General features: G+C 49.2%; 1 protein-coding gene across 2 annotated transcripts in view; it reads left to right on the forward strand.

Moving 5' to 3' along the window:
* The window catches only part of SLC12A7 (solute carrier family 12 member 7), a gene marked incomplete at its 5' end in the record, with an annotated part of 78116 nt that overhangs the window by 25644 nt on the left and 25605 nt on the right, over positions 1-26867 (forward strand). Inside the window, 5 exons of one of the 2 annotated variants that reach the window (XM_080933711.1) lie at positions 969-1112; positions 21030-21124; positions 21523-21645; positions 24727-24873; positions 26148-26202. In XM_080933711.1, the coding sequence (XP_080789837.1) occupies positions 989-1112; positions 21030-21124; positions 21523-21645; positions 24727-24873; positions 26148-26202 (544 nt within the window). Of the gene's footprint in view, positions 1-968; positions 1113-21029; positions 21125-21522; positions 21646-24726; positions 24874-26147; positions 26203-26867 lie in introns of those variants that run through there. The other variant, XM_080933710.1, reaches the window with a different exon arrangement.

A 26867-nucleotide genomic window follows, 5' to 3' on the forward strand; every position in this document is an offset into this window, starting at 1 on the left:
TCCTACTGAGCTACACTCCAAGCCTGCCCTAACGGTTTAACTCCATTCTCTTTCGATGAGTATTTGTTTCCAGTTTTTCACCAGTCTTTCGTTGAAAATGCAGAAGGTCCTGAAATTCCGGAAGATCTGTGACTTCCTCCATGTGGTATTCTGGAACTCTTTGCTCGGATCTTCCTGTCACTACTACCCTCAGAATTTACCTGTCCTTGGAGCCAAACCTAAGGGAGGAAGTGCCATCCTCCAAGTTTGGGCTGCAAGAGTTCCCCAGGTTGGATCGTTGGATGATGGAACACTCATGCCAGCAGGTATAAAGAGGCTGGGGCTTGGCTGGCCAGACCTTTCCCGGAGCCCAGTGACCTTTTTGGGTGCGATTAATTAACCCCAGGGTGCACAGCTTCCTCTGACTAGCCCCGGATTATTCTCTGGGCTAGGTTAGCATCCTAGATCACCAGCGCTAGTAGTGAGCTGCAGACAGGCTGAGAGAAAGGCGCCATGATCTATGGGGTGGTAGGAGAAAAGCCCCACGGGAGTTTGGACTGAGAATGGGAGAACTGAAACTGAGGAAGTGGTGAATGACCAGTATTGGAGGGCGGGAGGGCTCAGAGCCTGTGTGGTGAGTAGGGGTGAGGGGAAGACGCAGTCCTGCGGGGCAGAACTGGTGTCTCCAGTGCTGAGGGAGGTCTGCAGCTGTGGGCAGTTCTTTCGGCGGTGGCCTCTAGGGGTTAGGTTTGTGGGTACGGAGTCCTTGAGAGTACAGGGCTCTGGCGGGGCAATCCTGGGACTATGGCTACAGGGGCGGAGCCTTCGGTGGGCGTGGCCATTTGGGAAGCCGCCCGAACCCGCCCCGACAAACTTTTCCTGAGCCGTGGGGGCGGGCAGGTGAGGTCACGTGGCGGGCGGGACGGGCGGACCCCGCCCCTACGCCTGAGTCCGGCGGCTGCTCCGGAGCAGCGTGTGGCTGCGAGGGACTGCAGAGTCTAACGGAGCCATGCCCACGAACTTTACGGTGGTGCCGGTGGAGGCGCGCGCCGACGGCGCCGAGGACGAAGCTGCTGAGCGCACGGAGGAACCCGGGTCTCCCGAGAGCGCGGATCCTGCCTGCCCTACCCCGGGTGAGCTTGGCCGCACCTGCAACGGGACAAAGGCAGAGGCTGGGCCCTTCGGTTGCCGCTGGGCCGCTCTGGCTCGGTGGTTGGAGGCGGCCCGCGCGGCGCGTAGCGGGGCAATGGGAAGGGGTCAGAAGGGCCAGCCGGTCCTTGCCTGGCTCGGAGGAGTGACCCGAGACCAGGAGAGGATTCTTGGTGGTTTGTTGGCCCTGTTCGTTCAGTCTCTTGAATTCAGTGTGCTCTGCTCCTCGCTCGGACTGCAAGGGGCACCCACTGTTGGTCCTGTTGGCCTGATTCAGTCAGCCCTGGGGGCGCGGTTCCCACCTCTCTGGCCTGACTGGAGCGCCGAGGCTGGAGCACCGGAAACTACTTGGTCTGGCAACTCAGATGGGACTAGGGAGGAGTTGCAGAGCTACTGGAGGTACCTATGGAAACGGGAAGACCCAGGTGTCTAGGTGGTACTTGGGAGAGCTGGAGGTACAGACCCCTGGATGGGGATCTCATTGACGTACAGCTTCCTCTGGGCAAGCTTCCTTTGCTCCAGAATGGCCCAGTGCGGTCATCCAGTAAACTGACCTTGGACCAGCCAAACCTCCCTTGGGATCTTAGAGGAAGGACCGAGGCCCGTGTAAGCCTGGGGAGGGGGCTGTGCACTCTGAGCGCGGGCTTCTCTTTGCTGCTCTTTGTTCCCTGGATCCGGAGCTCTCTGGCACTTTCACTTTCCACGGGGTGGGGATGGGCCTGGGAATCTCTATCCATCCCACTTCCAAGCACCCCCTCTGCTGAAGGCAAGTCACCTTGAACCGGCTGCTTCCTCCCAGTTCCAACTCTCCTCTAGACCTAGAGTCTAATAGGTCCTATTCCGGTAGAGGTGAGAGGACCCAGCACAGACCCACAGCAGCAGCTGGCCTTGCACATACCCACGTCTTACATTGGAGGTTCAGGCTCCAGGCTCTGGAAGGGAAAGAGGGTGCAATCCTCAAGAGACGGATCTCTCATATGGCCTCAGAGCTTTTTGCTGCCCAGAATACAGGCGGTAGAAACTGCTCTTCCTTTATCTAGTCACACTTTTAGGAGTGTGCATTCACTGGCTAGGAGTGCTGGCCTGGAAGTGGCCTAGCCCAGGTCTGCAGCCTGCTGTCTCACTCTGACCCTCTCCATGGGATGCTGGACTGTTCAGCTTTCTCTGCACACACAAAGCATGCTATGTCTCAGGGCTGCTGCCTGGCTAAACACGTAAAGTCAGTTGTAAGGTGGAGGCAGAATCTGCAAGTCCACACTCAATCGTGCAGCAGTCAGGAAAGTGTGGAGGGTCGGCAGCATCACAGAGACCCCCAGAGTAGAGCGCCAATAGCCCTTCCTGGTGCCCAGTGGCCTGAGGCAGACAATTCTACACATCTGCAGATGTCCCATATGATTAGTGTCTCAGGCAGAGGTAATTTTCCTTTTGATTCGTTTTTTGTTCCCTGCATTATCAGGGCCCTCAAGTGGTGCCTGACGTCAGTCAGAGCTGAGGATTCAGTTTCTAGGAAGGGAAGTAACTATCAGGCTTCTTATGGCTTGCACTTGTTTAGGCTAACAAGAGAACAAGCATGCACTTTTAATTCATTAGTTGTTTTGAGACAAGGTCTAATGTAGCCTTGAATGCAATACGTAGCTGAAGATGACCCTGAACTTCTGATCCTGGTGCTTCTACCAGCTGCTTGTATTACATTAGTGTGTTGTCACACCCACTTGATTTTTTTTTTTTTTTAAATGTACTGCTGGTCAGGATTGAACCAGGGCTTGGTACATTGCTAGGCAAATGCTCTACCAACTGAGCCATATTCTGAGTGTACGTGTTTTAACAATTCTTTTATGGTCCAAGCTGAACTTATGCAACTTGGCTGGGCTCATACAGAACTTGCAGTTTGGTGGTCTGTATATTTAATATTTCTATACAGATGATTTTGGAAACTTCAGCCACTGTACTGTGACAGGGGTGAATGTGTTGTGGTCACAATTCTGCTGGGGTTTGTTTCTTTTTTGTTTATAGTTGTTACTCAATTATTTTTGTTTGTTTTCAATTATTATCTTACTTACTTTCATTCCAGTCATTGGTCCCCCTCTCCCCCTCTCAGTCCTCCCCCTCCCACAGTTTCTCATCCTATTCTTCCTCCTTGCCTCCCAGAGGGTGCCCTCCCCACCATCTCCCTTCCTGGGGCCTCATCTCTCGAGGATTAAGCATCTTCTCCCACTAAGGCCCAACCATTCAGACCTCTGCTATATTTGTGCCAGGGGCCTCCAACTGGCCTGTGTATGTTCCTGGTTGGTGGTGTAATCTCTGGGAGCTCCCTGGGGTCTGAGTAATTTGAGACTGCTGGTCTTCCTATGGGGTTGCTCTCCTCTTCAGCTTCTTCAGTCCTTCCCCTAATTCACCACAGGGGTCCCCAACTTCAGTTCAATGGCTGGGTGTAAGTATTTGCTTCTGTCTCATTTAGCTGCTGTCCCTCTTGGGACAGCCATGCCAGGCTCCGGTCTGTAAGCAGAACATAGCATAAGTAATAGCGTCAGGCTTTAGTGCCCTCCCATGAGAATGATCCCAAGTTGGGCTGGTCATTGGACTGCCTTGTTTGGATTTCTAACAGGAGCAACAGACCCCAGCCAGGGGTAGGGAAGGGACCTTACATTTAGTTTTTGGTGGTCAAAGCCCTGAACAGGTAGGAAGGAGGCTTTCCAGTGGTCCACTGTGTGGATCTACACCACATGTATGGTCATGCATGTGGGCATGTGAGTGGGCAACAGGCCAGGGCCAACTTGCCTGGTTGCAGGAATCATCTCTGTACACTGCAGCTTTGTTCTGCCTCCTATGCATATCCCTTGACAGTTCTTGGAAGTATTTTTTAGACATGTCTCCTGCATATTGCTTGTGATGGAGTGAGTTTGGAGACCTCATGAGGTCTACATAGATCCAGACTGCAGTTAAACTGGATTTACACAGCCAGTGTCTTTGGAACCAGAATGTACATCTGGCATCAGACCCCACATTCTGTCTAGTCTGCCTAGGCATCTCCTCAAGCTGTGAACACATGGCTTATAGGGAACCCATAGCCCTCTTGGGCCTGGTGTAGCTTCTGTCCCAGGGAAGCAGGTAGTGTGAGGGTAGGAAGTGGAACTTTCCCTGGGCCATACATCAGTCTGAGTCTGTGTGACCCAGGCAGGGCCTGAGCTGGCAGTTTAGTGGCAGAAATGCAGCTGCTCCTGTCTTCTAGATAGTGTGTGTCTACTTATGAAGTCCTTGGCCCCATGTGAGGAGCTAGCCTCCCAACCCATATGGGTGAAAATTGGTTGGGCAAGAAGAAGGCAGGTGTGGTGAGTGTGACATGCACAGTTTGCTTCCTCAGATTTTTAGTTTCTGTTTCCCCCTCACTCAGGGCCCTTCCCTTAAGCATGCATTGTAGAAGCACCTGGGTTGTGCGTCTGGACAGGGAGCATGTCCCTCAGCCCTTCAGCAGGACAGACCTACACCTGGACTTTATTGTGAGATTCCTCTAGAAGTGGAAAGGACGTGTGAATTCTTGGTGTTCTTTTGGAATTTTTTTTTTTTTTTTTTTTTTTTTTTTTTTCAGTGTAGAGGACACTGCTTGAGGCTAGGATCTTTCCTAGCAGAGTTGGGCATCATTAGATTCCAAGTCTTATGAGGAACCTGTCAGGGAACGTGCAGGGCTCCTACTGAGGTGCCCCAGGCCTGGGAAAGGAGATTCCACAATGGAGTCTTTCTGGATTTACTGCAAGGTAATCACTACCTGGTGGCCCTTCAACTCCAGGCTAAATCTGACATCTGCGTAGACTTCCTTCCAGTCTAGTTGCAAGTCCCCTTTCAGGTCTGATCCACGTGGTCATGTTAGTCATTGGGGACTTCTTTTCTCCATAGAGGTGACCCTGTCTCCTGATACTATAAGGGAGGCCGAGTCACCTTTGTCCTGTCTGGAGGTTGAGTGGAGGCTGGGCAGTCAATTGTGTTCTGTGCCCTCAGGGCTGCTGCTGACAGGGGTCACAATTAGGACATAGGAGACTTCGGGCCCTGTCCTGCTAGACTAGCACAAGAACTAACAGCTTCATCCTGTGAGTGAGGATCCCTTGGGAGTTCTTCAAGGTGGGGTTGAGGGTCATTTACAGAGCTAGCAGCACCCAATGTTTGTGGAATCAAAATAAGAAGGAAACTTGCCCTGTTTCCCTTGTCAAACCAAAGACAGTGCTGGGTTATACTGCTCAGTGGTAGGGTGCTTGCCTTGGGGCTGTGGCTTTGATCACCAGTATTAGTATTGTTAGGCAAAGCTGCACCAAACAGCTGGAGGAAATAAAGGATCCCATAGAGCTGGTGACTGCTGGGAACCCAGGTGGCTCCTCTCAAAGGTAGCAGGCCCTTCCCTTAGGAATCAGTAGTACTGGTGTGTCAGCACCAGTCAGTCATCTTGCTAGGCCCATGTTCATGTGGGTGAGCATGCATATATGCACTGTGTGCACGTGAGTGTTAGGGAAGCTGGTTCCTCTCCAATGGAAGGTCACATGGTATTGGGCATTGTCATTTTCCATGGTTAGACTACTTAGTAAGTGGCTTGGTGTCACTGATATGGCCTCCAGGACTGATGAGGGACCTGAATCTTCTGACTCTTTCTCCAGTCATTGCCTGCTCCCTCCTCCCCCTTTAAATTAATCTGAGGGTCCTGGACCTGGAAATTCGTCCTTTTCTGGAATGTTACCCAGGCTTCCTGACCACTATAATGGGCAGATGTTTTAACTGCTCCAAAGGGTTGAAGAGACAGCTCCTGTGATGAAGGACTCTTTAAGAGCCTTCCCTATATAATGCCATGTTCTTAAAGCCAAGCAGACTTGGGCTGTCTGGTCACTGGGTATTGCAGTCACATTGGTCTAGAAAGATCACCTAGTAAGGTGGGGTCTGTCTTGGGCCTGGTACATCTGTGACCAGATGGAGTTCCTGCCTCATCCTGGCACTGCATGATAGAGAGTGAGTTCTGTGGGACTGAGTGTCAAGGGGATGCTGATCTGTTGCCTGCTGGAGCAGTGGGAGAATGGGCATGTGTCCTCAGGACATGGGAGCAAAGAGGAATTCTAGTAGGATGTGCAGGGATGATACGGACCGCTTGCCAGTGGTGGCAGAGACAAACTGATGGCTTCCAGAAAGGCAGCCTTATAGACTTGCCAAGGGCCTAGGCTGAGGATGATCTTAGCTTTTGATGGTGGTGACTCAGGATAGCCACAGGGTACTGAGGTGGGGGGGTACCTTAGGAAAGATGGCCTTGAGCCTGGCAGGTGGAGTCTTACAGGCAAGCGTGCACATGCCACAGGGGCTGAGCCAACTCTATCAGAGCAGGGCTACCATGGATTCTAGTATATATATAAAAAGAGGCTTCCCTTAGGAAGAAGCCAGCAATGAGTAGCTTTCCGTGAGCTGTCGGTTTGTGTATATTAACTCACCTGTTTGTGATGGGTGTGGTCCTGTGACGTTGCCTGCTGTTCCTAGTGCACCACAGTGTTGTGTGTGTAACCTAAGAGCTGCTTTGGGTGTTGGACTCTGGCTTGAGGAGCAGCAGACAATAAGCGACCACATGTCCAGACACAGTGTCACCTTCTGAGCCTGGAGAGAGACCCTTGTTTTGCTTTTTGTTCTGGATACAGCTTCGGGAGAACACTAGGAACCGTGTTACGCCCCCTCTGTGAGTGGCGCTCATGGATTTTTTTTCAGGGTGGTTTTCTTTAGACAATACCAATGCCCCTTACTTAGCGCTCTTTGGCTTTTGGTGTACATATTCTGGGGTCAGGAAGGACATTCAGAAAGAGGCGGTGCCCAGCAGGAGGAAGAGGTTTTGTCCACGAGATAGAGCTGGTGACAGAGCTGGTCACTCAGAAGGCAGCACTGTGGCTCTAGCAGTGTCTAACTTGATGGGATTTTTGCTGCACCCCAGAAAACATCTCAGACCTCAGCAAGGGTTTTGGCCACATTCACCTTTAAGATCATTTGGGAACTGTCTCACTCTGTCTGCCTGGCAGTGAACGGGGGAGAGAGGTCAAGGAGGAAAGATGTATGACCACCACCTTAGCAGACAAGATCTGACTAGGGAGTGTCATGGCAGGCCCACGCTCCAGTGTTGAGGGGTAGAGACATTGGGCCAGGGCTGCTCTCTTCTGGTGCTTGGAGACAATGGCTCCCTCTTGTTTGCTGTACGGTCTGGTACAGCGTGGGGTCAGACACCCAGCAGTACAGCAGGGAGTGCAGCTGGCTAGACAGCCGTAGTTCCTGTTGCTCTTCGGACATTAAACCCTGCCTTAGCAAGCCTAGAGGGCAAAGTTTGATGTACAGTGTTAAGTATTAACCACTGTTCCCATGCTCCTGTTGTCAGGCCCTGGCCAAGTGGCTGGGTGTAATTTTCTGCGATTTGGAGTGACAGCTATACCAGAGGTAGTCACTGCAGTGTGAGTCCTGCTGGGCTGGAATTCAGAGGGAAGATTCTATGTAGAGGCAAGGAAGCCCTGTGTAGACAGGAGTGGATGATACTCAGGAGTAAGGTGGCTCGAGGTACCAGGTCCCTAATGGGTGCTGACTTGGAGTCCCCACTAGGGATCAGTCATAAAAAGTTTGCTACCTTCCTATTATGCAAAGGAGGGAAACTGCCCTTTAGGGTAGGATCTGGGCTGTGAAGATAATAAGCTTTCCAGTTCCTCTCAATGGCAGGCCCACCTTGGTGATAAGGCTTTCAGCTCTCTGTCCTGTGTATGTCCATGGTGGCTAGGCCACAAGCAAGTCTAGGTTTGGGGTTTCAGAGTGTGTAGCTATGGTGTCCCTGGATCTGAGTTGATTAGTAAGCATGCCAGATGCCCCCTTTTTGGAGGTGTCTATAGAGTCATTCATGTCCCTCCAAGTAAGGGCCTGCACTGCTGGTGCTGGTATCTTAGGGTCTAGGATACCTGCAGGTGGGAGGCAAGACTGGTGCCACCAGCCAGTTGCTGGGGTACTTAGGCAGTTTCCTCCTTCTTGGGTAGGCTTGTTTTAAGAAAACCATTGTGTCAGGGTGTAGAGGTGGACTAGTATGGTAGACTGAGATATAACCTGGCAATATTGCTTCTTAGTCCGATATTTTCAGAACCACACACACATTTGATCACAGGCCTGTGAGGGAAGGGTCTAAGGAATTCTAGAGAAGAGAAAGGCGGCAGTTCAGACCTGTGTTTTCATAGTTAGGCACACTTTCGCTTTCTGTCTGGTTTGAGCTGCTTTAATCTTTCAATGCCGGGGTTAGGGAGTCACCATCTCTGGTCTTATGGTGTCCTGAGCTCTTGTGTTTGATGTCTGCCCACTTTAGGGGTGACCTATTTCTGAGGATGACAAATGACTCTCGAGCATTTCTCTGTGCCTCAGTTTTCCTCACCAGGGCCTCGTGTCTTACAAAGGCAGCCATGACCTTTCATCTTTTGGCCCATCCGTCTGTGGGTCTCTGGCGCCAGCAGGCTGGGCCTGGCTTTCAGGGAGGCTCAGGAAACATCTGATGGTCACTGGGGAGGACTGAGTGCTCTGGAGGCCAGAGGAGGGAGTGCCAAGTGGCTCTTGGGTTTCCCTTTTCATTTAATGGAGGGACTTGACCACAGCCCAGACAAGTATGTAACTGAAGCTGCCCCTGGGAGGGACTGACTGCTGTCCTGTGAGGGTGCTGATACAGGCATAGGCCCTGTCCTCCTCTGTTTTGTCCTGGGCCTCTTGCATCTGGGCTTTGGGGGAACAGCATGCTCCTTTTCAGCTTTAATGATTCTCTAGTCTCTGGGGAAGAGAGACTGGATCATGGCTAACACCAGCTGTGTGACATGGGATGTTGGAGAGTTGAGGTCACCAGAGGCTGCCTTCCTAAAAGTCCCAGACCTACACACCATTTAGGTAGCTTCTAGGGCTGTCATCCCATAGATGACTAATGCCCTGAGGTTTGTCCCCTACAGTGGAACAGTCTGGAGTTCTAATTTTATTTGGCCTTGTTCGGGGAGCATGTTGCCATGCAGATGAACAATGGGCTTGTTTCTATGCACACATGTGCATGGTATGCACACATAATGCAGTGTACATGTAATTATGGCAAATACTATGAATGGGTGAAAACATGTATATGTGTGATGAGTATGCATGAGTACACATGTGTAAGCGTATGCATGTGTATATGTGTACATATGTGCAGATATGTTGTGTGTACTGTGTCTGAAATGGTGTAATTGTGGTATGTCAGGCTTTGACTTCTTGTCCACATTGGCTGCTTCTTTGCAGAGAACCTTTTGGATGGCAGGCTGCAAAGCTCCTCTGCTTCTCTGGGTTTTAGGTTGGTTTGAATGCTAGATTTAAAAGCCTATTGAAGGAAATGCCTTAATCAGGCTGCCTTGTAAGTGGACATAAGGAATACCAGTGACCTTTATGGGTATATTTTGGGGACAGTGCCTACCAATCTCAGGGTAGGAGGGAGAACAGGCTTGCAACATCATTTGGGAAGCTTGCTTCACTACTCCCTGGGCTCCCAGATCTTTTTAGTGTTCCTCTGAGAATCTTTGTTTTTCAAACTATATGAGACATGCTACTGAGTTAGGTTAGGGTTAGCAGGAGAGTGGACAGCCAGCTGTGGATGTAGGTACTAACCAAGGTTGCAGGGTTTCCGGCTCTACTAGGCATTAGCCTTGCTCACACACTTGGTTTGCCAGTTTCTGCTTAAACCTGGACCTGTTCCCATGGAGCCTTGTGGAGAGAAGTGGGCTGCCTGCCACTCTGGTGCAAATGTTCTTGGAGCCCTCTGCAGCCCAGCATCAGTGCAACCTTGAAGTAAAGTGTATTGCTTCCAAGGAAGAAGGTGTGGCTGGCCCTGAGGGCAGGGGAAACACTTTAAGCCACTTACTTCAAAAGTTCCCACACTGAATCAGAGTGACAGAGGCCAGAGCAGGTGGGAAAGGACTGGGCCTGTTGTCTGAAGGACAGAGGCTCTCTACTAGACCTCATGGTTCTGGGAACCTGATATATGGTAGGCTGGGGTTAGAGGAATGTGCATGGAAAATGCCATAAGAAGTAAGTGGCTCTCTTGGGCCAGTGCTGTGGGTGGTTCTTGTTTCTCAATATTTCCTTTGTTTTCTCTTCAGAATGCGTTGTTCATTCAGCCAGCAATTTGCTGTTGAAAGTGGAAAGCTGTCAACCCAGGGCCTGTCAGTCAGCCTGTGGCGCTCTCATTAACCATGCTGTGCAGTCTGTCCCACTGGCCTGGATTTTCCAAGTTGCTGGACTTTTAGGATGCATGAAGGTTCAGAGAATCTGGAGGGCAGTCAAGAGCCAGTGGGCATTCTTCGAGTTTTCAGGGCCCTGGAACTCTGAAACCCATTCTAGCACAAAAACATTTCACAATGCAGCCACCAGGGTAGGGTAGTTTTATGGTGGTAGTCCTGCCTCCGGACAGGCTGTCTTTAGGAAGCCAAAGAGCTTAAGGTTACCAGGTGGGACTTCATTTTGTTGTGGGTGCTTAGTAGCGAGCCCTTTGAGCTAAGCAGTTTGCCTACCTCCTCCCCCAGGCCTCTGTACACAAACTCAGCTCCTCTGTGACCCATGCTCCATCTCCAGTGTTGTTAAGCTGGGTAGACTTTCCGCCTACACTTGATGTCAGGAAAGGGAGGAGGCTGCTGGCCTTTGTAGCCAGCTCTACTGGCCAGCCTCCTCAGCCTATCAGGGGATATGGCTCCCGAGTCTCAGGGGTTGCTTTCTATCCCTCCCTTGAGCCATTGAGGGATTAGTAGTAATGCCCTGGATCCCTGCCTGCCTCAGAAAGAACAGGGGTGGGAGGAGGCCATGCCTGGGTCATGCTGTTAAGGCCTGGCTGCCTGTGAATGGGTCTGGGGGCCTGCCAGGTTGTGCCTGGTTTCTCCTTACTAAGACACTACTCTGCAGGGAGCAGGTTGGGAGTGGGGAATCAATTTGCTGTCCTGGAGCAGATCCTGGGCTGAGGGCCAGCAGTGGTTCTGGCACTGCTTGGCTATGCCTATGAAACTTGGCTGGATTTCACAAATACCTGATGCTTATCTAATGGAGAGGTTGTCTCCTCTCATGCCCAGGACCCTGACCATCTCTGACCTATGCACACACCTCTCTTATATACATAGTCAGATTATCTGAAGGGACAGGGTTCCTAAAGCTTGATGCCTGTATGTAGCCTTTTCTTCTGTGGGACAGGAGAGACTGCAGCTACAGGAGGGAACTTTGCATTTTGTTACCTGCTTGCTGGAAAGGGATGCTGCATTTGCATACCCTAGAGGAATCCATTAAGACATATTTGAGAAGGCAGATCTGAGACTGCCTCTGAGAACAAGGGTCTTCTTAATGAGAAGGTGTTTGAGGGGTTTCTAAGTAGAAGATGAGTAGGTGCAGGTCTTTGTTGAAAGCAAATTTTCATTTCCACAGGCGAGTCACATTCAAACACAACCTTAGCATGGTGGCTTTCTTGGGGCGTTGTGCTTACAGCTATCTCTGGTCATGTCTGTAAACTTTAAAATGCATCAGGCTTCAGTTGGACAACTATGAAGCAGGGACAGTCTATAGCTAGTGGGCATCTAGGAGCAACTGTCTCTAGGCTAGCTAAGGGCTGTCCCCATGTAAGATGACAAAGTGAAAAACCAAGGTGGGGCTTTTTCTCCAAGTTGAAACACATCCTATAGTCTTTATGGTAGAGGTCAGGGTTGGCTCAAGTTCCCTGCAGTTTGTAATATGTCTTCATGAAGCATTTGATGCACTTGTAAGAAAACTCCATAATCTTTGTTGGCCCAGTGATGTGTATATAAAAAAGAAAAGATGATGTCCTGGGTTTTGGCATCAGTGTTAGGAAAAAGATGAAGGGGGTGAGGGGAATATGGCCCATGAAGGTGCGGCGAGGCATGGAGGCAAGGGGGATGCCTCTGGAGGATCCATGTTGGGAATTCCTTCCCCCTGAGGGACCAGCCACATAAGGGTATAGTACAGAATAGACTTTATTTGAGTCATGAGGGGAGTTAAGAGGGTAGTAGAGGCAGAGAGAGAGAAGAGGAGAAGAGGAAGAGAGAAGCAGAGGCCAGCCATGAGCACGTAGAGAGATGGGGGGGGGGGTCAAGGGGAGAAAACGAGAACAAGAGAGATAGGAGGGGGCAGCAGGATGGGGTTTACAGAATCCCAATACCCAGGGCTGTGGTCTAGGCTAGGCTCCCTGACCAGATAGTATGAGTTACCATAGGAGGCCCTAGAGTGACTTTTTCCCTGTGAAGAACTGTGCCTGTGAAGATAGATGGGCTTATGGCAGTGTCCACAGAACAGCCAGACCTTGTATGGTGAGAAGAGAAGCAAATGACAGCGGCCAGTCCCCTCTATGTTAGAGACAGGATGCCCGGATACCCTGACCATCAGGTCGCTAATAGGGTGTTATAGCACACGGGTCTTTTAAGGGAAGGTTCCAAGGTTGACAGGTTGTTGGGGTGGCTGATCAGGAGCTGGGCCTCCTTGGTGCTGACAGGAACAATATGGTCCACCTTATCTCATTGTCAGGATTGTGGAGCTGTGGTGGGACTAGTCAGCATTGAAGAATCATGATGCTATTCTCTGCTATGCTGCTATATTCCCTGAAGGTTCTCTGTCCACTGATGCCTAGGTTCTGGGGGTAAGGGGGGGGGTTTCCTTGTTCCCCATGCATCTTTTACTTAAATGTATATCTGTGTACCATATGAGTGTCTTGTGCCCATGGAGGCCAGAAGAGTACTCTGGAACTTGTGTTACAGTTATGAGTCACTTTGTGGGTTCTGGGAATTGAATCCTGGTCCTCTGAAAGAACAGAGTCTTAGTGTCTCTATCCTGTCCCAGAGGTCCTCAGGATATCTAGTTGTCCTTAGCTGTGGAAGTTTCTTACATGTACTCATTTCTGATAACCTGACCTCATGGGAGTGAGGTCAGGTCCTGGAGAGTTTCTTCCCTGGGGATCATGTCACCTCCCCCCAGGGTCCGTATCTGGGGAGGAAGGATTCAGTTGATCTAGTATCACATTGGGTCTTTCACTGTCCCAGGATTCAGTCCTATTGTCCTGATCACTGGGGATAGTTGTGTGAAGGCCCTCTACACTATCACCACCCTAGGTCTCTCTCCCTTAGTGAGTTGGCTGCCTCATCTCTTCACTGAATCACCAACAGTCAGACCCTTTAGCCTTTGCGTCTGACATTTATCCCTTTATTTATTTATTTATTTTCTCTTTCAACAAATGACACTGGGCATGGGTAGTCAGCTGATATTCTGCCATCTCTGGTTTCTGTTGAGGCAAGCTGCCCTTGGAATGGTCCTTTGCTGCTGAGGCATCAGCTGGCAGGATGTAGGTATGTCACAGGCAGTAGGCTCTGGCTGTACATTGGGCAGTGAAGGATTATGGAGTCATTGGCTGCTGAAGATGCCTGAGATCCCTAATACATGCATCTTAAAGGCCAACAGGATGCAGATGTCAGAAGACAGCTGCATGTGGCACAAGAGAGGTGTATTACTTCCAGTTGTATCTTTTTCCCTTGGTTTTGAGATTCTTTGCTGTTTCTTCGGTCAGACTGTCTTATAGTTTTGTACATGATGTTGCCAGCTCGGCTGGAAGGTTTGATAGAAGCGCTTGCCTTCATGTGGAACCTCCATGGTTTGTGGTCCCCTCTAAAGGGAAATTCCCTCAGTACTTGTCCTCTCGTCTGTGTCCCAAGGCCTGTGGGTCTGTGGGCTCAGAGGCTCTGGGGGTTTGTAGTAGATGCACAACAGCTCAGCCAAGCAGTCTTTGTCTTTCTGATGTTTCTGTGAGTGAGGCTTGCAGGGAGGAGAGGGTGCATCCATGGCTCGTTTATTCTACTCTGGATTTCATGGCTTAAGATCCTTAAGATCGTATCCGTCATGTGTTACTTTATTTTGGTGTTTTTGAGGCAGGGTTTCCCTATATAGTTCTAGCTGTCTTGGAACTCTCTGTGTAGACCAGGCTGGCTTCAAACTCACAAAGATCAAACTGCTTCTGAGTGCTGTGGTTGATTGAAGGTGTGCTGCATCCCAGCCATCAGACTCTTGTCACATTCCTTAAAGATAAAGGCAGCCAGTAAAAGATACACTGTGAGGCAGGAAAGGGGGAAGGGTTGAATGGCTTATGAATTTCTTTTCCATCACCAGCCCTTACAGATCCAGGGTATTTAGAAAAGGTTTTGCAGTTTTCTAAATCTTGCTGCATCTCAGCGATGGAAGGTTCCGGGCTCTGCCTGCTCCATGACTTCTGAGTGAACCCTTTCTGGTTGTTCTGTCATGGAGCAGATGGCAGGCCATTGCTACCTGCCTGTGAAGTAGACAGGTTTTTAGTGTTTCTGTAATGAGGGAAATTGATCACTTCTGGTCCACAGGAAGAGTTTGTCTTCCTAGGGTGGAGGGTTAGCCTTGTGGTCTCTCGACCTGAGAGTCTGTCTGCCTGGCGCCTACCTACAGAGCACTGGTGTCTGGATTTCCTCCCAGATGGTGGAGAGGCCTGTGTTTAAGTGCTTGGCTGGCAGTGGGCACCTGACATAGTGTCCACTCCTCTTCATGCCACCCATCCTTCTGCCACATCCTTGGCAGCTGTATATCCAGCTGTCCTTTGCCCTGAGATGCTTCTGGTTGTGAGTGTGTATAGTCTGATAGGGAGAGACACCGCCTCAGGTGGAGCAGCTTTGCCCTGGAGCTTAACAAGCTTTCAGCTCTGGTGAACTCCTGAGCTCTGGGTGCGTTTAAATCAAGGTTTCTGGCCTTCAGTGTCAAAATTTCCTCTCCAAAAAAAAAAAAAAAAAAAAAAAAAAAACCAAGGATTTGGACTTAGGTTTATTTATGTATAGAAGGAATAAGAGATTTGAGAATTAATAGTCATCTAAATGACAAAATAGATCCTAGTTTTTCCTTTCATGTAGATTCAGGTGCACTCTCATGGAAGCATTTCATTTTGTCTGTCTGTCTATCTATCTATCTATCTATCATCTATCACTTTTCTATCTACCTACCTATCAATCACCTATTATCCATCTATCACCTATCAAGCCATCTATCATCTGTCTATCACCTATCTAACCATCTATCATCTATCTATCTATCTATCTATCTATCTATCTATCTATCTATCTATCTATATCTATCTATCTATCTGATGTATATGAGTATACTGTTCTTTATTCAGACACATGAGGAGAAGAAGGCGTCAGATCCCATTACAGATGGTTGTGAGCCACCATGTGGTTACTGGGAAATGAACTCAGGATCTCTGGAAAAGCAATCAGTGCTCTTAAATGCTGAGCCATCTCTCCAGCCCTTATTTGATTCTTAGTTATCTCATGACTCTGGTAGGATTAGGAAGAGAGGACCTTTGGATACCCTCTCAGTGTCCTGAGGATGGGGTACCATAAATATTTCCCATCTGTTTGGTTTAGGTGTGACCTCATTGTGATATAATCTCTTTGTAGCTGCCCAGACAGAGCTTGGGCTTTGATGATGGCTGTATTTGTTAAAGAATTGGTGTAGTTGGGGTGTAAGTTGAGACTTGGGGGACTAGAATGAATGGCCGATTACAAACTTACTGTCTTTAGCACAGTCTCCAACTGGAGGGATTTACAGAAATTCTGGGGGTGTAAGTTGAGACTTGGGGGACTAGAATGAATGGCCGATTACAAACTTACTGTCTTTAGCACAGTCTCCAACTGGAGGGATTTACAGAAATTCTGGGGGTGTAAGTTGAGACTTGGGGGACTAGAATGAATGGCCGATTACAAACTTACTGTCTTTAGCACAGTCTCCAACTGGAGGGATTTACAGAAATTCTGATGATGTGTTTCACTGTCCTTAAGATTTGTGAGTATGAGTGTGTGTGTGTTTCTGTGTTGTGCACCCATACATTACTTTGATAAACTATAAAATGAAAAGTCAGAGGTGTATGAGCTGCCATAGTGGACAGCTTACTGTGAGCTAGGTCAAGGCTGTGTGTCATGTCTACCCCAGTCTCCCCAGCATTTGTTTGTCCCCTTACATTTCTTTCTGGGTCTAGCGGCCTTGGCCATCCTGCAAAGTCATCCCGCTGAACAGTTGTTTAAATGTCATCTAGTTGACAGCTTCACAAGTGTCTTGCCAGGGCCCCCCTGGAGTGTTGGTCATGCCATGGGGGTGTGGTCTCCCTCAATGATCACTCATCACTATACATGTGTATCTGGGCAAAGCGTCAGAAAAGTTTCTTGAGAACACTGGCTGTGACTGCTCAGAACAGCATTATGACTTCTTTTTGTGAAAGATCCAGGCAGGTGACTCCTCAACTCGGGCTATGGGAGGAGCAGTTTCTGAAGAGCTTTTTGCCCTTCTGTGTCTTTCCATGTAGCCCTCTTCCCTGGAGACTGGTAATTTGAGCTTAGCTGGAGGTGAGCAGCAGAGACTTTGTTCAAGGTCATGAGCTTGAGTTGGCTCCATCTGAGCATCTGAGGGAGAATCTGAAACCCTGTCTCCTACCCTCTGGAGGGTTGTTGGGGTATGAGTCACACCCTGGTCCTCTTGTGTCCTCAGAGCTGGTGACACCAGAGTGTGTTGTATTTGTATTTAATTTTTTGTTGTTTATTTGTTTCCAAAATAGGTTCTCACTATGTAGCCCTGGCTGACTGGCAACTCACAGAACTCTTGTCTGCCTCTACCTCCTAATGACTGGGATCAAAGGTGTGTGCCACCACAGGAAATCATAAGAATACAAAGGAGTCTCCTATGCTTGGCCTCAGCTCTCTGCATATTTGTTCTCTTTCCCTTCTCCTGCATGCATCTCTCATACACATGCAGAGGCTGTGAAGTTCTTTTAGGGCATATCCTCTCCAAAAAACAAACAAACAAACAAACAAAAAAACCCAAACAAACCAACCCCCACATTTTTTTTCAGAATCTTTCAGAATCTCTATCGCATTTACCAGGTGAGAATTAGTGTTCACACAACAAAGATCTTATTTGAGTTTCATATAGTCATATAACGTTGTGATGTCACCACAGAAAGCCTGCTATCCTGCTTTATACTGGAATTTTCCTGTGTGCCTCTGCTTTCTGGGCAGCAGGAACTGCAGGCTTGTGTCTGTGGGCCCTATAGTTTGAATAGTGGCACAGTGGGTGGACCCACAGATACATAGGATCGAGAATGCTTGCTGTTCAGCTACCCTTTACTATGTGTGATATGAAGGCTGTGACCCTTTAATAACTCAGCTGGGCCTACCCCACTAGGCTGTGTATGCCCATCCCCCGCACTGTCTCCCAGCTACAGGCTCCCAGTGCAGTTTCTTCTAGCCTGACTACTGGTCTGTACATCAAAATATTATAGCAGGTCTCCGTGGCGTGTGTGGTCCTCAGCTGCCTGTGTGTGTCTGTGCCTCAATCAGCTGATGCTTAGATGGCCTCAGAAGTGGTCATGGGGGACTATCCAGATGGTGCCCTTGGCGTTTGACATGTCACTGACATATCCTGGCTACATTTAGTCTTAGCATCCATCCCCTGCCTTATCCCTGTAGTCAATGGTTCTCCTGAGATGGTCTAAGTGGAAAATGGGTTTAGCAAAGCCAGTTGTAGGTGCTGAGTACACATTAAGCTACTAGTGTGCCCTGCTTCTTGACCTGTTAGCTCACAACATGTACACAACACCCTGAAAAGCCCAGAGTTTTCATTCATTCTTCAGATGTGTCACGCCTCAGGGCTCATCTGGCTTTCCCTTTCCTGGAAGGGTAGAAACTGGCCTCCACTGTCTACAGTGTACTTGGGTATTAATTAAATTTAGATCATTTATTAGAAGACCTGGGATGCTGTTCTAGAATGCTTTACCCATACTCTGGAGAAGGAACTGAACAATGAGGATTCTGTGATTGGCTATAGTGTTTTGGGTAGTTAGCATGTGTAGGTTCAAAGGTTATGTAAGAAAAAGTATAGGCTCAGAGTCCCCAAGACCAAGTTCTCAGCACAAAGGAGATTTATTTGCCCCACAGAGACAAATGGTAGGGAATAAGAAACAAAGGCAGGAGATAGAGGAAACAAAGGTGGGAGGGGGAATAGATATTTGTATTTGTCCTCAAGGACAAAGGACTATCTCTGGATAGCGGAGACAGACATGGCCAATTGGCAGCTTATAAAGGTAAAATAGGAAGGCTCGTGTTAGGATAAAGTGTTTAATTTTAATTGGGCATAGTAATTACGTGAGCCAAAGGGAACTTTAATTGTTAGGCTTCAGTACTGGACTTTTTGGTAGTCAGGCTCAGGAGGAAGGATTGGCCAAATAAGGGAATAGGCCTTGGGGACTAGCTCTAGGAATGTAATCTAATGATTTTTAGCAAGGCAGAGGGAATGGGGGAGGAGGGCAAGGGCCTTCAGAGCCATGCTGGAGCTGGCCAGAGTCCCTTCAGGTTACACCTCTTTCCTTGGAAGATTTGAGCCATAGGATTCTCCTGTCTCTTGGCCAGGGTTTCTTATACCTATTTTCTGCTTTGCTGTGATCCACCTCTCACGTTTCTTTAGGTGTGACTTAATCTGTCCCTTGACTGTCTTACATCTGACACATGTAAGATCTGAAGTTGGTGAGATGAGGAGACCTCACGCTGGGGACAGTTGCGAATACAGGCTATTGCCTCCAGATGGAAGGGGGTTGTTCTGCAGGATGCTGGCCTGGTATTTCTGTGTGGGGGTGGTTATGGGTTTGATGGGAACCTAGGGAGGTTGTGCCTTGGCCTGTAAGCCTTCACTTGCATGAAAGGCTCTGCATGGATTTCACAAGGGTGGGCGAGCATGTGTGTACAGGCAAATCAGCAGACCTTACTCTGCCCCCAGCTTTCTGACCATCCAGTAAAGGGCCAGCCAGCCATATTTTCAGCTTCAGTCCACGATGTGGCATGCAGTCTTGCCCCCACCTACTTGCTCCAAGGTTCTGATGTGAGTGGAATTTGAAGGGTGTGAGGTTCCCACTAGGGAGGATAGTGTATAGAGAACACACAGGGTGGAACTGTGCCTGTGTTTGTTCAGTTGTCCTCAGAGCTCCGGTCTTATCAAAGACACACTGCTGAGAAGCAGTGGCTGTGCTCTCAGCTGTCTGAGCTGCCCCATGAATGGATTCTCTGCAGAAGACTGTTTGCAGTTCTGTTTCTACTTTACTGTAGTTCTTGGGGAAAGCTAAGGGTCATGAATTAAGAGGAGGGGGACACCATGGGGGACTTACAGTATTTGAGTGCATACTGGTGGGGGGATTTCTTACTAGAACAAAGGCACTTCTGGGCTGTGGGCCCTAACAAGGGCTTCTTCCCTCTGCTTTGGTTTAGCTTATGTAATCAGATGCCCCATTCTAGGGGCCTACTTAAATTCAGGGCAGGGCACTTTGTGTTCCTTTGTTCCCTGACCCCGATGACCTTGATTATTGGAGTTTGTTACTAGGACCTGGGTCAGGTGTATCCTGAGACAGAAAGGGTCTAGTGAGCTTCAGGGACCTGCGTCAGCCTGCCTTTTCTGTTTAGGTACCAGTCAGGATTGGTGGTAAACCATGGTCTGAACTAGCTAATAGGGTAGGAGGTATGTGTGGGCCTCCCCCCACCCCCACCCTGAAGGCTAGCATAATCCTATTGGGATTTGAAGAATTTGAAATTCAAAGCTACTGTCAAAACAAAACAAACCTTGGTTTGTGTGTGTGTGTGTGTGTGTGTGTGTGTGTGTCCTCCCTCAAAGAGCGCTTTAGTCTTTAATGGGGCCAATCTGTTTGTGAGGTTCTTGGCTTTTAGGATAGTCATCCCCAGAAGTATCACATGCCTGGTTAGTAGGACTTGAAAGGGGACATAATGTAACTTGCTGTTCCTCAACTGGTAGAATTTTTACCTGGTTCCTCCTTCCAACTATCTACCTTGAATAAGTGCAAATAGAATCATTGCCCTGCTCTTACCCTGTGCTGCTGGCCCACGATATATATGTTCAGGGATCAAGGCCTTGGTTTCAGACACCAGCACAGCGTACTCTGTACCCAGGAATCCAAACCTCCAAGGTGTGGTCTTCTCTCATCCCGGGCATCATACCATTACCCTGGTTACTGGATCTGCTTGTCAAGGGCCTTGAGTGTCTAAGACTTCTGCTGACTGGACATGGAGAGGGTTCTAGTGTGGAACACACTGCCAGATCTCCTGTTCCTTGCCCCTACCACCCCCACCCTTACCCCATTTGCCAAGATTGTTCTTGATTTTTTTTTTTTTTTTTTGGGTCCTCTTCTTACTGCCCCTTGTACCTGAGATTGGCAGGAGTTGGATCACGCCCTCTGCCTCGGGCCTGCATTTCCCCACTCATGCCTCACCACTGGAGGAGGTCACATAGCCGGTAGCCAGGTTAAGCTTCCTTTTCCCTTATAAGGTCACGTCCAGCAGCACCTGAAGTTCCTCCTCATCCAAATGAAACATCTTCAGCACCTTGGTCTCAACCAATGATGCCTGCACTTACCCCTCTAAAGTTTTAAATAGCTTTTTTTTCCTCCCACTAATTAACAGAACCAGTTCTCCAAAGCTGTACCTGGGGAGGCGCGGGGTGTGGGGGGATGTTCTTAACTTGAATACTCACCAGTCCAGCCCGGTGTGCAACGTGCCTGGCTAGCCAGAGGGGAAAAGATCTAGGATGGCACCATCTCATGTGTGGAAATTGAGGTGGAGAGGACTGGTCTAGGGACCTGGCAGCATAAGGCATGTCCTGTGTAACAAGGACTAAGGAGTCCCGCAGAGGCACACCTCTGCCAAGACCCTGACTGGAAAGGAATTAGAATTCAGGGTCCCATACCTGCTGACTTGGTTACTCCCTAGGTCAGGGGTCTGCGTAGCCTGGGATCCTGAGAGTAACCTGACTGTCTTCCACAGGAGATGGAAACCCCAGGGAGAACAGCCCATTTATCAATAATGTGGAGGTGGAAAGAGAGAGCTACTTCGAGGGGAAGAACATGGCACTTTTTGAGGTAATTCTGTTTTCAATTTCTACATGAAGAAGGTACGTTAGTGAAGAACCTGTGAGGGAAGTAAAGGAGCAGTCATCTCTTGTCTCCCAGGCAAGGGCAGCCTGGGCTGATGAGGAAGGAGTAGAGTGCTTCTGCCTATGATCCACTGAGCTTGTCTATTTCTGATAAGTGGGCTGCAACTTGGGCAGATACAGTCCCTCCAGTGCCACTGACTTCTGAGTCCAGACCTGCTGGACCGATGTTCTGGAGCATACAGATCCTGGGGGTTCCAGTCACTTGACTATGGACTCTTGGGTTCTACACAGCCCTGGGACAGATGGATCTGCTGGACCAGTGACCTGCTGCCCTGGGATGTTGACAAACCTGGTTCTTACCTGTGTGATGCTTTGCACCCATAGGAAGAGATGGACAGCAACCCCATGGTGTCATCACTGCTGAACAAGCTGGCCAACTATACCAACCTGAGCCAGGGTGTGGTCGAGCATGAGGAAGATGAGGACAGCCGGAGGCGGGAGATCAAGGTACACATGCTGCCCTCTATGTGGATAGCAGTCTTGGAACTTTCTAGACAGAGAACACCCTTGCTAGGCTTTCAAATCACACGTTCCCTTTCCCTTCATGAGGCTTGGCCACCTTCATTTTTCTGGTACTGTGTCTCAGTGGGCACCTTCAGTGTTCTGTATTTCTGGGAAGGGACAAGGTCCTAGAGGTTCCATGCAAGCTGCCCTGCACACTCTGGGTGGTCGTCTGTGGAGTGGTGTTGGCTGTCATCTTTCCCCCTGCTGTGAAACAGATTTAGATCTGGGGCCACGTGGCCTCTGGGGACAGGGCTAAGGTTAACAGAGGCATGGGTTGTCTTTCTGGTAGCAGGGCAGTGGCTTCTTCAGAAACGTTACCTGAGCCATGCCTTTTCCTGCCCTTTCCCAGATACTCTGGGCATCCTTAGCTGACCCTGCAGAGACACAACTGCCCAGATGTGCTGAATGACTTACTATAAAGGAAAATTTAGGGGCTTCGGTGGTGGTAGGTTTGTCACTCAAATGCATTAGTGGGGTTTACTTGTGCCCCAGCACTGCCTCATGGTCCAACAGGCTCTTGGGCCTCAGAAACCATAGACCTTCTCTGTCCACAGTACACATGTCTGTTTGTCCATCTGTCTGTCTCTTTTGTCTGCTGTAATTTGTGCCCAAGGAAACCTTGGTCTGTGCCAGGGAAAAGACACTAGTCTGAATACATCTTGGAACTGACCCTCAGCCTTAACTCTGCCTAGTCCAGGCCCTGCTCAGGTTGATCCCACAGTTTAGTTTTTTTTTCCTAAGAGTGGTGCCTGGCAGGCTTGGCTGCCCACAAGGGCATATTATACAACGGGATATTTTACCCTAACCCCAAAGTATGGCAATTCTCTGGCCATTGTTTCTCTCGAGGACATGGCTTCTGGACTGGATTTTAGTTGATGAATAGTTAGGACCACAACAGAGCTGCATATCTTGGTTGAAAATGCCCCACTTAAGGATCCATTGAGTTGGCAGGACAGGAGAAGTAGAGCCTGCCCCTGGTGTCTCCTTTGATGGCACAGAAGCTAGAGACAGGAATCACTTTCTATTGAGCCACTTCTGGGTTGTAAACAGGCCTGGATCATCTGGATGAAGCTGAGAGTTCAGAGGTGGCCATCTCCTCTTCGAAGGATCTGAGAACTCCAGGCACTAGGTTATTGGGCAGACAGCTAGCTCCTGAGCCCATGTCTCAGTGTGATCTGAAGCTAAGCCATGTGACCTGGCAGCCTCTTGTGTACCTCTGGCTGCCCATCAATGGCCTGCCTAGTATCCACCTCGAACTGTGGTCTTGTACACATACATTTTTGAGTTTAACTGAAAAATTTAAAGACAGTGTCTTAGTCAGGGTTTCTATTCCTGCACAAACATCATGACCCAGAAGCAAGTTGTGGAGGAAAGGGTTTATTCAGTTTACACTGTCCACATTGCTGTTTATCACCGAAGGAAGTCAGGACTGGAACTCAAGCAGGTCAGGAAGTAGGAGCTGATGCAGAGGCCATGGAGGGATGTTACTTACTGGCTTGCTTCCCCTGGCTTGCTCAGCCTGCTTTCTTATAGAACCCAGGACCACCAGCCCAGGGATGGCTCCACCCACAATGGGCTGGGCCCTCCCCCCTTGATCACTAGTTGAGAAAATGCCTTACAGCTGGATCTCATGGAGGCATTTCCTCAACTGAGGCTCCTTTCTTATGTCAAGTTGACACAAAACCAGCCAGTACAGACAGGTTGGAGAGATGGCTCAAGAAGTGTGGGCGACTGGTGCTCTTCCAGAAGACCCTTGTTGGACAGCTCACAACCACCTAGGGCTCCATTTCAAAGGGATCCAATGCCCTCTTTTGACCTCTGTTGGTACTTGCACTCATGTGCATTAAACCAACACGAGTGTATGTACACATAACAGAATAAAGATGAAAGTCATTCTCACTGATATGTATACATAACATAATAAAGATGAAAATAATTCTCAAAAAGCCCCAAAGGCCTTTCTTTATTACCAGCTTGCAGAATCCAAACCCATAAAGACTTTATCTTCTGACTCCAGAAGGCGGTGTCCAAACCTCATAGGGAGGGCATGAGGTCAGGGTTTAGGCCTTCCTCTTGCTGTGTATAGTTCTTTGTTCAGTGTGAACCCTGATGCTCACTGACCTTGGGCTCAGGGGTAAGGCCTCTAGGCTTTCAAAGCCAGAGCTTTCCACACCCTCTCCTTTTTACCTGTCAAACCTTTATCTCAAGTCGGAGGAAGTTAAGCTGCCCTGCCCTGGGTAGCTCACAGTGGCAGGGTCCTGTGCAGGCTTGAGCTGCCAACCCATCCTCTCAGGTTTAGGTGGTCAGTTTGTTCTCCTTGGACTCTGTCCTCTGGTCAGCCCCAGCTATCCAGTACCATTCCTCAGCTGCTGGGCTCTCCCTGTCTGGTCTCAGGTTCTATGACATCCTCAGCCTGGCTTCTGCGTGAGCACTGCTCTGTACTAGCCTTGTGGTCGTCATCCACAGGGAATGTGCTTAAGCCCTCCATGCTCATTCTGTGTTCACCTAAACCGATGCGAGCCTCCTTCGTTGGGGTCTGACTTCTCAGCTCTTCTATCCCCAGGTCTCTCATCTGTTTTCTATTGTATTATTACACTGAGACTTTTGAACTTTATAAGCAGCTTTACTGGTATCCAGCCCCTCTCCAGCTTCCTTTGTTTCATGCCTCATGCTTCCTGGCACCAAGGTCCAGGCCCCTGGCTGTTCCAGAGATATAATAGGTTCCACAGGGACCCTATCTTACTGTTCCAAACTTCCCACTCTGATTCTTCTCCCCCAGGAGGAAAGCAGAGTCAGGTGGCTTATCCTGTGTCTGGCTAGTATGGTTTTCTTCCCCTCCAGCACAATGACACAGACTTTTGTCAGGCATCTTTGGTATCCTTGAAGCGTCATTGCATAGCCACCACATTTGTCCCCAGTTTTTCTTTTCCCGTGACCTCCAAACCAAAGCATGGGGTAGGGTTCCAGGCTGAGTTACTAGGTACAGGCTGTGAGCCTCCCGGGACATATGATACTCTGTTCCAGGCTCCACGCATGGGCACCTTCATTGGAGTCTACCTGCCATGCCTGCAAAACATCTTGGGTGTTATCCTTTTCCTGCGCCTGACCTGGATTGTGGGGGCAGCTGGAGTTCTGGAGTCCTTCCTCATCGTGTCCATGTGCTGCACCTGCGTGAGTATTTGCAGCTAGTCCTGGAGCTGATGCAGGGCCCCCGGAGAGACGATTATTGGGAAATCCAGGTCTGAGTTTTAGGTCCCTCTCTAGGAACCAACTCCTATAGAGGACTCAGGAAAGATGGGCCGGCAGCATCCAGCCTGGCAAAGGCAGGTTTCCCACTAGTCTGAAGAGCTTATCTAGTTGTATCTATGTTGAGGATGGTGTTTCTGTATCTGGGGACATGAGGGGTTGAGGACTGAGTTGGGCAGATGCCTCTTACTGGGCTATGATGAGACACCCCCTAGTTTGGAAGGATCATGGATATTTTCAGGGTTTCTCTTCTAAAGAAAGGGCACAGGTCTGTAACTTGTTCAAGTCCAGGCCTCCAGCATGTCTCCTTATTTCGTGTGACATTTTTGTCATGCTGGTTTACCTTATACTCAAAGCCTGTTTGTTTACCAGCTGACTCTCTCCCTTTCCTTTCTCTGGTGAGGAAGAGTATATATTTGTTTTATTTACCCAAGTGTCATTGGGTCCTTTCTGTGGGGAATTCAGATAATATGGTTGAATGGGAGTCTCCTTGGCTCTTACCCCAGGCTACCTGACCACTTGTTCCCTGATAGCTCATATCTGTGTGTTTATCCCAGGCTACCCACTGTCCTTTGACTGGTCATTCCTCGTGGCTACCTGCTTGCCTGTCCCATGACTAATCAGTCTATGTTGTCATCCCAAGCCTCTAGCCTATGCTTCCCAACTGGTCACTTCATGGGTCTGCCCCACCATGGCCACCCTAGAGCATTCGCCTGTATTTCCAGAGTGGTCATTCCATATGGTTACCCCAGGCTGTCTTCTGGTTACTCTGTGTGGGCACTTTAGGCCACCCACTTCATTTATCCCCGAATGCCATTCTTTGTTACCACATTCCTGTTGGCATTCTGGATACCCACAAATAAACTTTCCTGAGCAGAGGGTGCTTACTGGAGGCAAGGTGGATACAAGAAGAAGTGCCCTATCCTCTATCGGATGCACATCTAAATGAAGTGTCCCTCTTGTGCTTCATGGGTTGGTAGAAACAACTGAGTCAGGCACCTAGATGAGGTTTGGCTTTCAGGGCTGTGGCAAAGCAAGGTCTGAAGAAGCCTGTGTTTTCTGTGACCTTTGGGAATGGATTTGTGGGTTGTATAGAGAAGGGTTGACCTCCTTTGAGGTCAAAAGCCTGCAATCTCAGGCTGAGGATGTTGAAGCATCTTAGGGCACACGTTTCCTGAAAGAGCTGCCTCTCTTTGCAGACAATGCTGACAGCCATCTCCATGAGTGCCATCGCTACCAACGGTGTGGTCCCAGGTGAGGGTGCCAGCGCCTGTGGCCCTTGAGTTGGTTTATTGCTCTTTTGACAGTACAGGACAAGAGCTATATGCAGATGGGTGCCATTCCTGCCCCAGGCTCATGTGGTGACAGTGACATTATCTATTTTCACCAGAGTGGCACTGGAATATTGTGCTGCCTGTGGAGAGAAGAGAGAGAGAGAGAGGCTCTCTCCCCACAGGCTCTGGTGTAGACACACCCTCACTGCTTATCTGGCCATTGTTATGAGGACAGGAACCACATCCTTGAGTTGGACACAAACCTGAGTAGAATACAGGTCCTTCTGAAGCATGTATTCTTATGTGCTAACAGAGACATACCATCAAGTACTACTGCCTGTCCTCTGCATAAAAGAGTTGGCAGCCTTGCACCAGTGCCTCTCCTCTAACCATCTGAGGGCATAGCAGGTTATCTGAAGACAGATGAGGTACAGTACCCGCCTGTATCAGATGGTTCTCATCACATGAGCCAGCCTGTGCCTGTGGGCAGGGTAGACATGAATTGGTAGCACAAGGCTTTCTAGTGATTCTGTTTTGAAGGCAGACTAAAGCTGCTTGTCCTTTAATAGGACATCTTTCTTTCTTTTAGTGCTCAGTGTTCATAGTGAATGGTTCTCCCTGACCCATATTTTCCCTTGGGTTATC

Source organism: Micromys minutus (genome assembly GCF_963924665.1).
Source record: "Micromys minutus genome assembly, chromosome: 20".
Lineage (NCBI taxonomy): Eukaryota > Metazoa > Chordata > Mammalia > Rodentia > Muridae > Micromys > Micromys minutus.